General features: G+C 39.9%; 1 protein-coding gene across 1 annotated transcript; it reads right to left on the reverse strand.

Annotated features, from left to right (window-relative positions):
* Window positions 1-5,605: 5,605 nt before the first annotated feature.
* LOC118712533 (speckle-type POZ protein-like) lies at window positions 5,606-6,790 on the reverse strand. The gene has a single exon (XM_036426342.2). It carries the CDS (start codon window positions 6,788-6,790, stop codon window positions 5,666-5,668), a length of 1,125 nt encoding a protein of 374 aa, XP_036282235.1. The 3' UTR covers window positions 5,606-5,665.
* Window positions 6,791-18,582: the final 11,792 nt, after the last annotated feature.

The following is an 18,582-nucleotide window of genomic DNA, read 5'->3' on the forward strand; positions in this document are numbered from 1 at the left end:
AAGTTGCCCTATATCTAAATCCAGCCTAGCACTAGGAATGCTCAGGGCCTACTCAAGAATTCAAATAATCTTTTCCACTAATATTTACAGGGTAAACTAAGATTGTCAGTAGAGTATGAAATTTGACAGTAAAATAGTAATCAAGTTATAAGATTAATTTAAACAGGCTAATTAAAATAAGTGAATATTCAAGAAAAATTAATTGTATTGGATAAAAACATGTTCCTATTGGTAGTTCATCTCATGGTAAAAATACTGAACATGCAATGAAACTCAAGCAGGAATATTTTTGTTCAAAACGTTAAAATTTAAAGTTACTAAGACTGTATTATAAAATTTACAAAAGCCTCCATTAATCAAAAAAGTGGAGATAGTATGGTAATATCATGTAAGGAAAAAAATACCCTGTAATAAATTACATCTAGAAAACTTTTACTTTACAAAATTAATTTTCATTTGTAATGCTAACAGTAAGACACCCATGAAAACCACACATGATGTCTAAATAAGACAAAAAAGATTAGTTGGGCAAAATTAAAAAAATATTTCAAATCAATTATATAGAAAAAATTCCTTTATTGACTTTTGGCGAGAATATGTTTGCATATTTTCAGAAAACAACTCTAAGAACATGTGGATTCCTGCAACAGAAAGGAATTGCCAGGTCTGCTCCAAGTATGAAGACAAGAGAAGAAACAGTCCAGAGATGAAAGACACTGATGATGCCTCTCCATGCTAGCAGTCAGCAGCTGTGCATGGCTGCAGGTTGCCCAGGACCAAACCAGAGAGGGTCGGACCTGCCTAGCATCTGCACTGCCACCATGTGCCCATATCATTGCTGACGTGTACACTTAAGGAACTGTTTTACCCTGAAACAGGGACTCAGAACTGTTGGACATTGAAATTGGGATTCTAACATTTTTTGTTGTTATATGTTTATTTCTAGTCTGTAGAGGCAAGATTTTTTAAAGGAAAGAAATGGGGGGAAATAGATACAGAGGAAAAGAAGCATTGAACAGACTATCAAACTATAGTGAAAAGTCAGTGGAGGTTGGGGTGGAGGGCTGTAAGATATAAACCTAAGGACATGCATGCATCCATATAAGCATAACCAATGGATACAAGATACTGGGCCGGTGTGGTGGTGGTGGTGGGGGGGGGGGCGGGGGGCTGGTGAGGGCATATATTGGGGGTTAGGAGAGGCCAGAGGGAAATAAATGGGGGTGGGGGGAGGAGAAAGGTGTACCACTATATTCAAACAACAAGAAAATAAAAATAAAGGCAGTATTATAAAATTTTAAAAAATCAAATGTTTGCGGGTCTTAAAACAAGATTGGTTTTGAATGATGATGATTTGAGAGGAATTAAAGACAATTACTACATTTCAACTTTCATAACTGGGTGAAAGAAAAACTACAAGATGAAATGGAAAATATATTTAAGGGAGTACATGGAAGTTTAAGTGACAAGGCTCAGGACACCAGATGCAGGAACTGTCCTAGGTAGTAGCATCATCTCAACTACCCCTTCTTTAAATTCCTCTCCTCCAGTTCTTCAGTCACTTCTCTTGATTCAGAATGATTTATTTAGTTAAAATATATTATAAATGATCCATGCTTTCCCTAAAGTAATTTCGAGTCTTTAGAAAAACATCTCAAATCACTACCAGATCCCAGCTACCTGATCCTGATAGAGATAGATTTCAGGAGAGGAAAACAGAACAATCTGCACCATCCTTCCCTAGCTTCGGATGCAAAAGCAGGACCTAGAACAATAGGGCTCTACATAGGAGTTGCCACTTGAACCTTGCCTGGTTCCAACTCTTGGGCCCTTAAATGCCTAATAATCTTGGAACCTGGCTGGGTAGTGTCTGGGAATTCTCTGGATTGCTGCTGTCCAGACAGCAGCCAGGGGAGCTCTGGGTTTCTGTCTCTCAGCTTTGCATCCTGAGTGGGCTGTGTTAGTAAGCCTAGGTCCGGATCATCTTGGAAACATCCTTTTGACAAGAAGGCCGCCCAAATATCAAGATCTCAGCCTCGCTTTCAGAGTCCTCCTGACTGGCATGAAGCAGGTTCTGCAGCACACACAACATGTGGAATATACTCTCTGCCTCCATGGACAGACTTCACTCCCACTAGCCACCCCTCCAGGTGAAGTGGCTGCAGACTCTTCAGGGACTCAGAGTGGATCCAGGAGGAGCGCTTGGGGATGAGTCTGAGCACCTGGAATGGTGTCCCTTCCCCCTGCTCCACTTGCAGGAGCATCTGAACCGCCTGGTGGTGGCCATGCTGCAGAGGCCCTAGCAGAGAGTGGTGGCCTAGATGTAAGCCAGCAGGTCACAGTTGGGCCTTGCTGCAGCCTGGTTGTTTTTTGTCTGTATTTGTGTGTGTGTGACTGTGTGTGTGTGTGTATGTGTTTAATTTTATCAAATTGAAGAATGCACAAAGCCCAGAACCAGAAACAAGCCCCAAAACTCTAAAACACCTCAGATCTGTCCATTCAATTTCTCTGTCTATGTCTTCATTGCTTAATTCCCCTCCATATCTTTATTTCCGCTTCCTATAAATATTTTACTCTCATAGCATGCTTTGTGGGTAGTTGTTTGGATGCATAATTTAAAAATAATTTCAATAGTTAATTCAGCAAAGCATCATATTTAATCAGGAATGTAAATGTTCTTTTCACAGAGTGAGATAAAAATTAAAAGGTCATAGGAGCTGACTTCCCAAATCTTAGAAATCATTGTTAACTGAAAGCAATTTTGTGTCTCTTTTATAGATCATACTAGGGAAATAATGCCCTTAGAGGTCTCTGGAATCCATAAGGTAGAAAACCATAAATGAAATAATTCTTGGGAACAAAAAGTGAAAGGATAAGGTTCCATGTTACTGACCCAAAATTATACATTCCCCGTCCAGAGGTTTCTAAACATTATGGAGATATGGTGAAAAAATTGTCAAAAGATTGTCCTATTTCATAACACAAATGTAACATACTTATACCTCTAGATCCCAGGATTGCATACTCTGTTCCAAGTCTAATCGCCTCTCCCTTAAAGGAAATCATATGCTGGTGATTAATGTGCTCTGATTCTAATGATCATTTCTTTCAATTTATATGAATAAAATCACATAGTATACAATCTTTGGTGTGTACTTTCTTTTGTTTAAAAGTATTTTGGTGACACCAGCCAGAGTGACTTAGTGGTTGAGTGTCAATCTATACACCAGGAGCTCATAGTTGAATTCCCAGTCATGGCACATACCTAAGGTTCAAGTTGGATCACCAGTCATTGATGCTTCTATCTCTCACCCTGTCTCTTTGGAATCAATAAAAATATATTTAAAATTATAGAATTGTAGAAAAGTATTTTGGTGAGATTTGTGAACTGCCCATGTGTTGCATTTGTTTTTATTATTTTGTCTCATGGTATTCCACTCTAAGATTGTACCACAACTTGCTCATCCCATGGGGGAAATGTCTAAGCAGGGCTTCAGCCAATTTTTGTTGGATTGGCTCTATACCTTTTGTTGACTTGTATGACTACTTCATATAAATTGGTTATTAACCCCATCTCAGAGCAAACATTTGCAAATATGTTTTCCCATACTATGGGTTCCTTTTTTATTTAGATGGTGATTATTTTGGTGTGCAGAAAGGTTTTTATTTTGACCTAGTTCCACTTGTCTATTTTCTCCTTAGTTTGTGTTGCCCAATAAGTAAGATTTGGAAATAGCACAAGTGGCCATTAGTAGGCAAATGGAAAAACAAAACAAACAAACAAAAAAACAAAAAAACAAAAAAAACTGCTGTGAGTCATTTATACAAAGGAATACTACACAGCTGTAAAAGGGATCTCTCAAACTTTAGGACATGAATATTATGTACATGAAATCAGCCAACTTCTTGTATTTAATGTTACTTTTTCAGACACCCATGTCATCTGTTATTGTACTTCCTTGTGAAAGTTTAGAAATAGACAAAATTCTAAGAATGTATTCTATGGCATGATTTTCCCAAACTGAGTAAAGCACAAACTGATACTTATGTTTTGAATGTTATCATATTTAATAATACATTAAATGGGTTTTCATGAAATAAAATGAAACTAAAAACAAAAATGTATAACATAGTTGTGTTAATCAACGGTTTATTAGGAAAACACATTCTTTATATACTGGAGTTCTCTGGCATATAGAATGATTCCTAGTCTATTTCTAGTCAAAAGTGACTAAAGCAAAAGATTGGCCTGACACAGGGAAAGAAAGAGCAAGAAGATATTCTATATACGAGGGAACTTTGAGCTACATTTATAAATGTCACACTTCCACCTTCATGATCCAGGAGTACCCCAACTCAGCCAATAGTTTTCAGTAAAAGTGGGGAGATGGTGAAGACATTGTGGTGGATGTGGGTTTTAGCATAGCCTGGAAGAAATTCATATTCTTCTCTTTGGAATTTTTCTTTTTTTTAAAATATATATATTATCGATTTTGTACAGAGAGGAAGGGAGAGATTTAGAGTTAGAAACATCGATGAGAGAGAGTCATCGATCAGCTGCCTCTTGCACACACCCTACTGGGGATATGCCTGTAACCAAGGTACATGCCCTTGACCGGAATCGAACCCGGGACTTTTCAGTCCCCAAGCCGACGCTCTATCCATTGAGCCAAACCGGTTTCGGCCTCTTTGGAATTTTCAACACAGACTCCAACAGCCCAATCCCGAGGTTCTCCCACTTCTATCTCCCAGGAATGTCTCCAGGAGGTAAAAGTCTGAGCACCCTGGTCATGAAAACACTCAGATCCAGGAGAGACACATGTACCTATTGAGAACCAAATCCCATACAGAGGCTTATCAAACCTCCAGGTAGGAAGACATGACTATTAGCTCCCACTGGCTACAAAGTGAGAGTCACTGCAAAAAGAAAAAGAAATCATGTGGACGCATTGCAAATGAAATCACTTTATTATAAGTTTACAAAAGCAAGAGCAGTTTTGGTTGTCACATCTAATGAAGATAAGACCACAACATATGTAGAACAAGCAAATCCCTAGTAACACATTAGAACATTTTTGAAAGTTACATGTTCATGGTCCAATATGAGACTCATCTCACCCTGGCCATTGTCTCAGTGTTTAGAGCTCTGGCTCAGACATGAAGGGTCAGGGGTTTGATTCCACTCAAGGGTACATAACTGGGTTGCAGTTTCCACCCCTTGTAATGCATCTGTCTGGGCTTTGCATCTTTTTCTCTATTTCTGAAAATTAATGGAAGAAAATATCCTTAACCTAACCAGTGTTGCTTAGTTGGTGAGTGTCAATTTATGAACCAGGAGGTCAAGCATCCATTGGTGGTCATGGCATATGCCTCTGTTGTGGCTTGATTTCCAGTAGGGCACAAGCAGGAATCAGCTTATCAATGACTCACTCTTATCATTTAGTGCCCTCTCACTACCTTTCCCTTCCACTCTGAAATCAATAATGACAGGTTTCCAAATATGATCTCTGTAAGGAAAATAATTAAAAATCTGGAATAGATATGTAGTCTTCCCCCCAAAGTAGAATAAAAACTCCACAAATTTTGATGTCTATCTGGTGCTCAATGGCAGCAACTATGGCTTCTGCTTCTGGAAAGTCAAAGAAGTCTTACAACAGGCAGAATCTCAGGACTGCTTCAGGCGCTTGCGTGGGGGTCCCAGACAGCGGCCCTGTGCTGAAGCCAGAGAGCAGTACAGCTCAGTCACCAAGCTGGGATTGGATGCCACCATCGCTTGCCACCCCTCTGTCTCCATGACATCCTCAGCATGAGAGTTGATGAAATCCACTGCCTGAGTTTTCAATTGATCTGCACTGTGGAAGTCAGCCAAGGTGAGCATTTCTGCAGCATTCTCCACAGACAGCTGGCTGCTGAGGGCTTCCTCACACATGACCTTCAAACGCTCCAGGGCATACTTGTCAGCAGCTGCCAGCAAACCATCAGCCATCTTGTCCAGGTTGGGAGCCTTCCCCGTGTAGATGAAGCACATCATTTCCTTAAACACTGCAGCCTCCATGTCAATGATTTCCACCTGATTCGTTATGCTCTCCTGCATTGCATGTCCAAACATGGCCCTAAACACTGGAGAACGAGCTGCTAAGATAGCTTTGTGAGCCTGGAATTCCTGGCCAGCCACACAAAAGCAACAGTCTGTGAACCAGGAATTCTCCCAAAGTCTTCCTAGCTCATGGGTCAGTTGGGACTCGGGAACGTTCACCATCTTCCTAGGATTCTGGCTAGAAATGGTGACAGAATCTTGCACCATGCTTACCTCACAGAAGAGGGTCAGCTTGTCATCAGGGACAAACCTATAGTCTTCATTCAAGAGAACATCTCTAAGAATGAATTTTTTGTATCCCCAGTCTTTGCCTTGTACAAATCTCTTTGCATTGGGGCTCTTGAAATTCCAGGTCGCTTCTCCCTTGTCATTCAGGATGGACATTTTGAATTTTGTCCAAAGTTCACTCTTTGGACAGCTGAGCAGTATCAGGTAAAGTGACACGTAATCTTTGCTTTCTTCATTTTTCCCTTTTGGGTATATTCTCAAACACCATTTCAGTTGATCATTGGCTTCTGATGAAAAAGTTGAACTTTGAATGAATTCACCCATTTCCTGGGGGCAAATGCTAAAGTTACTGATTGTCCACATGTGGGAGAACTTCACTACCTGGATCTGTGTGTGGCTCCTGCTGTCAGCTACAGGGCCACTGGACATTTCTGCCAGAGATGGACGACTTGGAACTCTTGACATTGCAAGTTTGAAGGGTTGTTTTCAAACACCTACTGGCAATATGGTACTAAAATTTAAAAAAAAGAAATAATTTGTTATAGCAAATTTCAATATATTACAAGGGCTCCAATTCCCAATATTTGAAATATCAATGTCATTACAAATAACTAATACATCTACTTCTCTAGTTAGAGAAGATCCCAGAGAGTTAAGTTGAAAATATTTGTAATAAGATAAAGTAGGCAGTTTTTGAGATATTTACTAAAAAAGTAAAAAGGTATTTATTCTAAATTCCATACTCACCAGAGTCTACTCTGAGTCCTCCCAACTCTGTAAGTTCTGTCGATATCAGGGTCCGTAGGAATTCTCTTCAGTCACCTGGCAGCTCCGACTTCAGTCAGTCTACCTTGAAGAAGTGAAGTGGGCTCTGTACAGATGGGGCTTTTATATCCCTACCTCTGGCCACACCCACTTGCTGAGATTGGCTGAAATTCACAAAAGGAAGGGACCACTTCGAATGGATCATGCAGAATGTGATCTGATTAAAGTTACAACATAGAAAACAATGCCTGGGGGCTAACAGCCTAACAGAATGTAAATGTGTTTTGCTGTAAGATACATGAAACTTTTCAATATGTATTTAGTGCTGATTATAGTCACTACCTTACAGATGCTGTAGAGAATTCTTATTAACAGATGTGACATGCTACCTGCATTTTGTTGAAAGCCATTACAAGTGAACAAGTTACTGATGCCACCTCCACATGAATTACTTCCCACATTATCAAATGTTTTGGAATATAAGTCCCGTTTTTAAAAATCTATGAAAATAATTAACATTGCTGGAAGTTGAAAAAGTGAAAATCAAAGTAGCTCAACTTTTATAAATTATGGAAAAACAAATGTAAAAGTCATCAGAGAACACATATCCTAGAAAGAGGTGAAACTGCTGCCCTCTAACTCAGTGTATAGGAGTGTAAGCCTACGGAAGGATCATTGATCAGCAAGATCCCCAAATGAATTAATTTCAGTGAACTAAGAAATCTACTTCTCTACTTAGAGAAGATCCCAGACAGTTAAATTGAAAATATTTATAATAAGAAAAAGTAGGCAGTTTTTTGAGATATTTACTAAAAAATAAAAATATATTCATTCTAAATATCATACTCACCAGAGTCTACTCTGAGTTCTCCCAACTCTGTAAGTTCTGTCAATAGCAGGGTCCGTAGGAATTCTCTTCAGTCACCTGGCAGCTCCGACTTCAGTCTACCGGGAAGAAGTGAAGTGGGCTCTGTACAGATGGGGCTTTTATATAACTGCCTACCTCAGGCCACACCCACTTGCTGAGATTGGCTTAAATTCACAAAAGGAATGAATTATGCAGAGTGTGGCCTGATAATCTGATTAAAGTTACAAGGTAGAAAACAATGCCTGGGGGCTGACAGCCTACCAGAACGTAAATGTGTTTTGCTGTAAGACACATGAAACTTTTCAATATGCAACACAGTACTAACTAGAGTCACTGTCTTACAGATGCTGTAGAGCAGTGTTTCCCAAAGTGTGGTACGCGTACCCCCAGGGGTAAGAGAACAGTTTGGTGGGAATACATATTGCACCGGAGTTTGGTGGGATTATGCACTGTACCGTGCTTAGCTGCACCAAATACAATGTTATCATGAGTAAGAGGGGTACTCAACATTATGAAAATTATAGAAGGGGTACCTATATGTCAAAAGTTTGGGAAGCACTGCTAGAGAATTCTTATTAACAGAGGTGCCATGGTACCTGCTTTTTGTTGAAACCCATCACAAGTTAACAATTTACTGATGCCACCTCCACATGAATTACTTCCCACATTATCAAATGTTTGGGAATTTAAGTTCTGTTTTTACAAATTTATGAAAAATAATTAACATTGCTGGAAATTTAAAAGGTAAAAATCTAAGTAACTCAACTTTTATAAATTATGGAAAAACAAATATAAAAGTAATCAGAGAACACACATCCTAGAAAGAGTTGAAATTGCTTCCCTCTAACTCAGTGTATAGGAGTGTAAGCCAACAAAGAGAAGGATTATTGACTCACAAGATCCCAAAATTAATTAATTCTCAGAAAATGTCCTCACACATTCTTCAACATGTTGCTAGTCACCCAAGTAAGCATATAGCAGAAGTTTCATTTTCCCACAAAATCAATAAGTTCTGAGGGCACTGTACCCTCCTATGGTGCTGTTACCTAGTGCTGTCCCTTATATGACATTGTCCAATACTCACTTGCACTATTATTTACTAGATTTCTGATTCTGTCACACAGCATTTTAACATTCTATAATCCAGGCCCTGAAATCTCATTCCTGTTTCAAAAAGAAATATAGCAGCCGGGACCGGTTTGGCTCAGTGGATAGAGCATCAGCCTGCGGACTGAAAGGTCCCGGGTTCGATTCTGGGCAAGGGCATGTACCTTGGTTTCGGGCACATCCCCAGTGGGGGGTGTGCAAGAGGCAGCTGATCGGTGATTCTCTCTCATCGATGTTTCTAACTCTATCCCTCTCTCTTCCTCTCTGTGAAAAATCAATAAAAAAATATTTTAAAAAAGAAAAAAAGAAAGATAGCAACTAGTCTGGCTGTTGTGGTTGAATGATTGAGTCTCCACCCATGAACCGGATGGACTTGGTTTGAATTCTGGACAGGGTACATGCCAGAATTTCAGGCTAGATTCGCTTAAAGGGCATGTAGGAACCAGCCTATCAATCATGATCTGTCCACATTAATGTTACCCTCTCTCTCTGTCTTCCCTTCCTGTTTCTGAAATCAATAAAAATTATATTTATCAAAATAAATAAATATAGTAACTAAGACATTATAACCAAGTTTTGCTAGGTTCCATAGTAACTTCTCAATTCCCCTCCACCACTCCAATTCTTCAAGGTAATGCAAAACCGCTAGAACTTCAGATTATAGGTTAGTGTAAAAGATAAATGCAGGCACAGAGAAATAAAAAATTCATAAGAGATCAAATAAGGAAGAGGGATCTGCGGTGTACAACTGAAGGACAAAACAAAGAGCAGATGACTGCACCTGAGAATCCTTCACCCTCATCTTCCCCCCCAAAATCCCGGGAAAACAATGACTAAAGAGGATTTAATAGGCTGGAATCTCTGCTTTGGCTAACTTGAGCCAGCTGGCAATAAGCAGGAAACAGTTATTCTCTGCCCTGGGAAAGTTCTAACACATTGGACTTACCCTTCTGATGTTGCTCAGCCACTTAGCATTGGCCCCAGAATCAAGAGGCCATAGGTTCATTCCCTGTCAGGACACATGCCTGGGTTTTGGGCTCCAATCATAGTGGGCAGTGTGCAAAAGGCAGAAAACCAATAATTCCCTCTCATATTTCCATCTCCCTCTCCATTCTTCTCTGAAATCAATAAAAATATATTTAGAAAAGAACATAATATTTGCTGTTACCACATACTGCATTCTCAGCACTATTATTGATGACTATTCAATGCGATTAGACAGATGAAAGAAGAAATCTTCTAAGAGAAAAGTGGAAATAAAACTATTCTAATTAGTAATGTGAGCCCAGTCTGATTGCATGATTAGAAATTTTCCTGAAATCTATAATTAATGCAGTTAGGAAGAAATGAGATCAGTGAATTTCCTCTAAACAATAAAAAAAAAAAGTAAAGAAAATTTAAAGTCCATTTTATAGGATCAGAAACTGAAATTCATGAAAATAAATCTAAGAAATGTCATGTAATTCTGTGTGTATAAACTATTAAACACTATTGAAGGAAGCAAAAGCAAGAACTATGAATCCTGCAAATGGGAATATCCCATATTCATCCATTGAAACACATAATATGGTAACTATGGCCAAAGTCACCAAACAGACCAATACCATTAATAAGTTTCAATAACTTAAAAAATGTGTGTGCATATACATGTGTATGTAATTTAGAAGTTTGATTTTAAATGTATGTGTGTGACAAGGACTATTCCAAGATGTTTTAGTCAATAAAGGAGAGACAGTCCACAATAAAAATGAATTATCATTATAGGCATTATCAACTCAATTACTTTCATTTCTACATAGCTTACATATAACTGCTTCCTTATTGTGGAGCTGAATATTTGTGTAAAGAAAATATAAACTGTCGTAGGAACAGTGTATAAAGGTCACTCACACACTGTGAACCTGAATGACATCAGTTTTTATTTTTAATTTAATATCATTCAGTATTGTGAATCATGTGGCACTGGTTTGGCTTATCATATGAACTAATTTGCTTTATTTTTAATTTAATATCATTCAGTATTGTGAATCATGTGGCACTGGTTTGGCTTATCATATGAACTAATTTGCTTTAGAACACATGTGTCAAACACAAGGCCCGCGGGCCAAATCCGTCCCGCCAGGCCTTGCAATGTGGCCCGCACCGCGCTGTCATCACTGCACTCCGTTGTGTTTCCATCACAATGACAGTTTATGACTGTTCAGTAAACCATTCGGCCCGCGATATAGGCTGGATTTTAGATTTTGGCCCCTTCGCTGATTGAGTTCGACACCCCTGCTTTAGAATATTAATAAAACATATTAATTAAAAACATACAAAATATCATGGACTAAATCAGTAATTACTGAATATACTAGTATTCCTATCTTGGGTTAATAATATGTGGCATATTTTGTGAAATGATACTCCAGATTTTAGAACATTTATTTCCTATTTATTCAGCTACAAAAAAAATGCTATAGAATGCATTCTTTTGTGAATATCGGTGTTTGTGAAAAATTATATTGTTAAAATTGCAGGAGACCATGCTGCTGGGTTAGATAATATGTGGATACAAGGTTTTGAAGTTACCACTGGGCTATTCTGATACAAACAGAGATGGTCCTACCTTGGCTGGCTGACTGGGGCCTCTGCAGCTTTCCTAAACCACCCACTGAGTGAGAAGTGTGGTGAGGTGGACACAGCTCAGTCCCAGGGAAGGGAGAGAGGCTTACAGGGCTCCTGCAGCTCCCAAGACCAGTAGCCAGCACAGCTCCATTTATAGGCATCTTTCATTTCTAAGGGAACAGTAACGATCGTTAAGGACCATAGAGGTTGTAGTCATAGTGACCAGAAGAACTCATCAGACAGGATAGCTTAGCCACAGCCAGAGATGGTGTAGGGAATGGATCCCCAGCAGCCTGGGAGAGGCAGGCACCAGGAGGAGAAAAAGAACCCAAACTCTTGGTGGTGGTGGTGGTATGTTTGGGTTCAGAAGAGGAGTGGAATTTCAATCAGATTGTCCTCAGGATAACCCCTATACCCTTCACACCACAGCTCTACCAGCAGCTCCACAGAGAAATGAAGCTCAGGTTCCTTTGCTGGGTTCTGCAGTGGGAGGAGCCAGCATCAAACAACTGGGCACCTCCCACTCCTGTCTCTGGGTGGCATGGGGCTATGGCTCCTGGCTGCAAAACCACCACAGGAAATTCTCCAGCATCAACCCGGTTTGTGTCTCCTTCTTCTCAGCACTGTCACCTGCTACTGGGTTGTAGCTAAGGGTTTCATTGTCCTAGCCAGAGGTGGACCTGATTACTGAAAGAGGCCTCAAGTTACTGAGAGGTTGTGTGTGGATGTGGACATCTATGATGGCTGTGTTGGTGTTTACAAATAGTAAAAAAAATCAACATTCAGTTAAAAACTGATACTGGATGAAACCGGTTTAGCTCAGTAGCTAGAGCATTGGCCTGAGAACTGAGAGGTCTCAGGTTCAATTCCAGTCAAGGTCATGTACCTTGGTTATAGCCACATCCGCAGTAGGGGGTGTGCAGGAGGCAGCTGATCAATGATTCTCTCTCATCAATGTTTATAACTCTCTATCCCTCTCTCTTCCTCTCTGTAAAAAGTCAATAAAATATATTGAAATAAACAAACAAAACAAAACAAAAAAAACTGATACTGATCGGCACACTCAATTATTTTTATTATTTTGCTTTTGTAAAATAAAATTACCATTTTTAGAAATCTAATAAGACAAAGTACTTTTTATAGATTAATGACTTTGGCCTAAACACTTGACCAAAACATGAATTAAACACCACCAGTGACAAGAAAGTTGAAAGCTTTTAATATATGCTGTTTATGTTTGTGTGTTTTTATAGAAGTACAGTTTGAGCATTATAAATTAAGCATAATAAAATCTTTAAGAAAAAAAGGTTCTAGTAATAATAGAACCCTATAAAAACCACCAAAATTAAAATATGGTAAAAGCTTTTTATTTATAATCACCCATGTATTCTTTCACCTACTAGTATTTCAGACATTAAGGAAGAGCCACAGAATATCCTATCTAATAAAAGAGTGATATGCAAATTGACCATACCTCCACTACACCCACAAGCCTCACCCACCAGCCAATCAAGGGAGAGTATGCAAATTTACACAATCAAGATAGCTGTGGCCACAGAGCCAGCAGAAGGTTTGGGTTTCCCAGGCAAAGGAGGAAGCTAAGCTTCCTAAACACCCTGGCCATCCCAGGCCTCTCTCAAGGCTACAAAGTTTTAATTATAGAAGATAAATAAATCCAAACAAAAATGGCTGTGGCCATGGAGCAAACAGGAGGCTTGGGAATCCCGAGAAATGGAGGAAGCCTAGCTTTCTGCCCATGCTGGCCAGCCTAGGCCTTAGCTCAAGGCTGTAATGTTTCAATTAAATTTATGTCAATTCAAGAGAAATAAATCCCAGATGGCAGGGCCTCTGCTTGGTTCGCTGAAGTCCTGGCTGGCCTGCAAACCACCACAGGCCCCTTGCCCAGGCTGCCCCATGCCCCAAAGGAATCCCCATCCTGGTCTGGGACATTCTTAAGGGAAAACCAGGTGACCCCAACCGATACACTAGGCCTCTATTTTACCTAATAAAAGAGTAATATGGAAATTGACCATCACTCCAACACACAAGCTGGATTTTCCCATGTGAACAAAGATGGCTGCCCCCATGTATACACAAGATGGCTGCCACAAGATGGCCAGCAGGGGATGGCAGTTGGTAGGTACCAGGCCTACAAGAGAGGGCAGTTGGGGGCAATCACGCCTGCAGGGGAGGGCACTGAGGGGTGGCCAGGCTGGAAGAGGATTGAAGTTGGGGGCAATCGTGCCTGCGGTGAAGAGCAGTTGGGGGGACTTGGGCCTGCAGGGGACAGCAGTTGGGGGATGGAGGGGCCCAGTCTGCAGGGGAGGGCAGATAGGGCAATCAGGCTGGCAGAGGAGCAGTTAGGCATCAATCAAGCTGGCAGAGGAGTATTTAGGGGCTTATCAGGCTGGCAGGCAGAAGCAGTTAGTAGCAATCAGGAATGTAGGCATGTAAGTAGTTGGGAGCCAGCAATCCTGGATTGTGAGACAGATGTCCAACTGCCCATTTAGGCCTGATCCTTCAGGGCAGTTGAACATCCCTGGAGGGGTCCCAGATTGGAGAAGGTGCAGGCTGGGCTGAGGGACACATCCCCCATATAGGAATTTTGTGCACCAGGCCTCTGGTAATAAAGAAAATGTGTAATGAATAATGATGTGTAGTTAAGTATGTACATAATCACATAATTAAAAATACATTATATATAATTTAAGTTAAAGTGGGCTCTCTAACAGTATAACAGATGTCTCCAATAGAATCAACCTAACATTTTTTTAAATCTCCAGTGAGCCAAATGTTGTATAAATATGAAGATAAACTCTATTGTTATCATACATCACTGTAATTTTATTAGCATTTTTGGAATGTATACTAGTAAGTGGGGAAAAGAGATGATAAAGAGGAAATTATTTTAACCAATGTGTTCTTATTATAATAGCAACTTCAGAATTTTAATGTATATTTGTCCAATTCCAATGTTTGTGCTTTTTGTGACCAAATAATGCTTCCTCTCACTGATTACATTGGTAATCTTTGCTGCTAGATTCTGAGAGTTATGAAGTCAGAAATTATATTGTTCATCTCTATATCCCATGCAAGCAGACATGGCTTTCAAAACATGAGATGCTGAATGAATTAGAAAAGGCATGTTTTTAATTCACAAGCAGAGATAGAAACATTGATGAGAGAGAAACCTCAAATGTCTACTTCCTGAATGTCCCCAGCTGGGTAGTGAGTCTGCAACCTGGACAAGTGCCCTGAGCAACAGTGGAACTAGCAACATCCTTGTGCATGGGAAGATCCTCAACTACTCTTGAGGCTCAGTAGTTGGGCTCGACGTTTATTTTTAAATTACAAAACTAAAGAAAGGATTATTTTACCCATTATTGATTTTAGCAAATGTCTTTAAAAACTTGGAAGTATGTTCCATGAGGTTTGTTTAAATCTAATGTCATGGAGGAGTGCTTTCTTTGACAGATTTGCCTTTTTTTGTTTTGCTTGCTGATCTGAGGATAATTTTTCCATTGAATTTTAGAGAGATTGGAAGGTGGAGGAGAGGGATGGAGTAAGAAATGGCAGGAATATGAGAGAGAGAAAGAGAGAGAGAGAGAGAGAGAGAGAGAGAGAGAGAGAGAGAGAGAGAGAGAGAGAAAGAAAGAGAGAGAGAGAGTGTCATGGGTTGGTTGTCTCCTACACCTCCCCAGACTGAATGGGCTGGGATTGATACCACAACCCAGGTATATGCCCTTGACCAGAAATTGAAACTGAGACCCTTCCAGGGCCAATGTTCTAACCACTGAGAAACACAGGCAAGGGCAGTTTTTGTCATTTTGAAGGAAATACTTTAACACTTATTTGTCCCATCACTCTTGTCACCTGATACAGATTGGTCTTTGAGAATTCTAAATATTTTAAACTTTGGGGGGCTCTGAAATCCATGCATTCCCTTGCTGTAAAGCAGTATCTTAAAGTCATAATCTTTTAGAGAGAATAGAAGGGAGAAGTAGAGACAGAGAGAGAGACATCTGTGTGAGAGAGACACATTCATTGGTGGTTACCTGCATGCACCTCAACCTTGGCTGGGATCTTTTAGTCTGAGACTGATGCTCTATCCACTGAGCCAAACCAGCGAGGACCACTCCTGTTTATCTCTTACCACTTGGAATTCTGATTCACCTCACCTAATCTCCAAAGAGGTCTGGGAAACACCACTAACACTGAATGTGTTAGCCTAATCCTCTGAAGTAAAGAAATCACATTTAGGAACAGTAAGCAGCCTTCAAGAAACAAAAAAGGGCGATCATGAAAATTTTGTAGCCTTGTGGTTGGAATATTCACACAGTTCCTAGAGAGCTACAGTAGAGAAGGAAACAGCCTCAGCAAAGGACCTGAAGAATCTGACCACCCTTTTTAAATAAATCTTTAATAACATCATTCTTTAAATACCAGGTGAGAACAAACTGTACAAGCTATTATTTTTCCCTAACATCCATTTAAAAAAAAAAAAAATTATATGTGTATTATTTCTGAGAGGAAGAGAGACTATTGGGAGATAGATAGAAGAATCAATAATGAGATGGAATCATTGGTGGTCTTTCTTCTGCAAGCCTTCTCCTGGGGATCCAGCCTGCAACCTAGGCTTGTGCCCTGACTGGAAATCAAATTCTGACTTCCTGGTTCATAGGTCAAGGCTCAACCACTGAGCAATGCAGGCCATGCTCTAACATTCTCTTTAAAAACCTCTCTGTAATTCTGTATATATCAAAATGTGTATTTTTTTCATAGAAAATGAGTTGCAGGACTAATTTACCTGTGTTTTTAGTTCATATTATTACTTATTCAATGTTAGTCTTACATTTTGTTTTTATTTTTTGACTGAACTTATTTGGGTATGTTGATTGATAAATGTTGGTTTCAGGTACACAATTTTCTAATACATTGTATGTACTGTTATATTGTACCGTGTGTTCACCACTCAAAGTCAAGAATCCTCCCATCACTATGCATCCCCCTTTACCTTCTTCTACTTCTCCCACCACTTCACCTGGCAATCACTATAATACTGTCTGTGCACATGAATCTTCTTTTTTTTCTGTGCTTAATCCTTTCATCCTTCTCATTCACCCTTCTCCCCTCTGACAGCTGGCAATCTGTTATCTGTATCCATGAGTCTTTCTCCACTTTGTTAGTTTAATTTGTTCATTAGACTTCATATATAAGTGAAATCACATTGTACTTGTTTTTCTCTGACTGGCTTTATTTCCTGCAGAATAATCTTCAGGTAACATCCATGCTGTCCCAAAAGGTAGGGTTTATTTGTTTTACAAGCTTAGTGGTATTCCATGATGTAAATGTAACACAGGTTTTATTATTGTTTTATAAAGAGAAAGAGAGAGAGAGAGAGCGAGAGAGAGAGAGAGAGAGAGAGAGAGAGAAAGAGAGAGAGAGAGAGAGAGAGAGAGAGAGAGAGAGAGAGAGAGAGAGAGAGAGAGAGAGAGAGAGAGAGAGAGAGAGAGAGAGAGAGAGATCAAAGTGAGAATGACCCATGAATTCTACATTCCTCCTATTGGGGTTCAGCTAAAAACCTATGCAAGTGCCCTGACTGGGAATTGAACCTGAATCCAATTAGTGGCCAGGACAATGCTTAACTGAGTCACACCCACCAGGGCTGCACCACTCCTTTCTTATCCATTCAACTGCTGATGGGCACCTGGGCAGGGCTTCTTCCAAATCCTAATTATTGTAAATAACTACAATGAACATATGGCTGCATATATTCTTTCCAATTAGTGTAGTAGGCCTCTTCAGTTTTATTCCCAGAAGTTTAATTGCTGTGTCATAAGGCATTTTCATTTTTAATTTTTTGAAGTAACTGCATAAGCAAATTTTCTATGGTACTATCTTATTTATTACCTTATATATTGTAGATTATAAGATTTTCACAACCAGTTAGATATCTAAATTACTTTAAGAATCTTACCCATCTCTCATTTTTATTTTTTTCCCCTGTAACCTGTGCATCTATCTCTCATTTTTATCTCCCATCCCCTGTCCCCCCAGTAACCAGGCAGTAGTTTCAGCTGGGTGGTTATGTCCCCTTACTAATGGTATTTATTGTGGTCCGGAAACATTTTAGTTGTCACCACTGGAAGTCAGTACTGTACATATTAAGGGTGTGAATTTTAGAATATGTACATTTTATCTGAGTTAGTCTGGAAAAACATTATGGGACCCAAAACATTTTTGTTTATGGGATTATTATATATATTATATATATATTTATTGGTGTTAAGAGTGAAAAGAAAAAAAATTAATATTTTGTTCTTTGAGGAGAAGGGCCAGGGAGAGAGGAAACGCCTGATCCTTCTTGGATGTGGAATGCCAGATCCATGGAGGCCACAGGAACCACAAGGAGGGCCCTGTTCTCTGAAGGAGTCTCCCTGGCTCCCTCTGCTTGGAAACCCCAAGAGATAGAGGGGAGCAGGAGGGCGCAGGGGAGGGCTCTTCTGGGGACAAAAATCAAGTTTCCTTATCCCGCCATGGACCTGGACCCAGCGTGGCTTCCCACACACTGCCTCCAAGACAGACAGATGGGTAGACGCTGTGCTGTGGGGACAGGTACAACAAAAACAGCGAACAGAACAACGTTTTGTGACAATAATACTTTGAGGAGAAGGAGCTTGGGGGTGGGGGTGGGGTCTCATTCATTCATTGGGTGCCTTTCTAGTCACTAAGAGCAGCAGGTCCAGAGATACCTAGCATCCAGCAAGGAGAAAACTGTGTCTGGAAGGCACAGGCATCCCATTTTGTTTTTTGTTTCTCTCCCCCCCCCCCCCCCCCAGCAAAACAAAATGAAACAAAAACAAAACAAACAAACAAAACATCTCCATCTTCAACAAGGGAGTCCTGGGTG

The sequence above is a fragment of the Pipistrellus kuhlii genome, unplaced genomic scaffold, assembly GCF_014108245.1.
Source record: "Pipistrellus kuhlii isolate mPipKuh1 unplaced genomic scaffold, mPipKuh1.p scaffold_m20_p_9, whole genome shotgun sequence".
NCBI lineage: Eukaryota > Metazoa > Chordata > Mammalia > Chiroptera > Vespertilionidae > Pipistrellus > Pipistrellus kuhlii.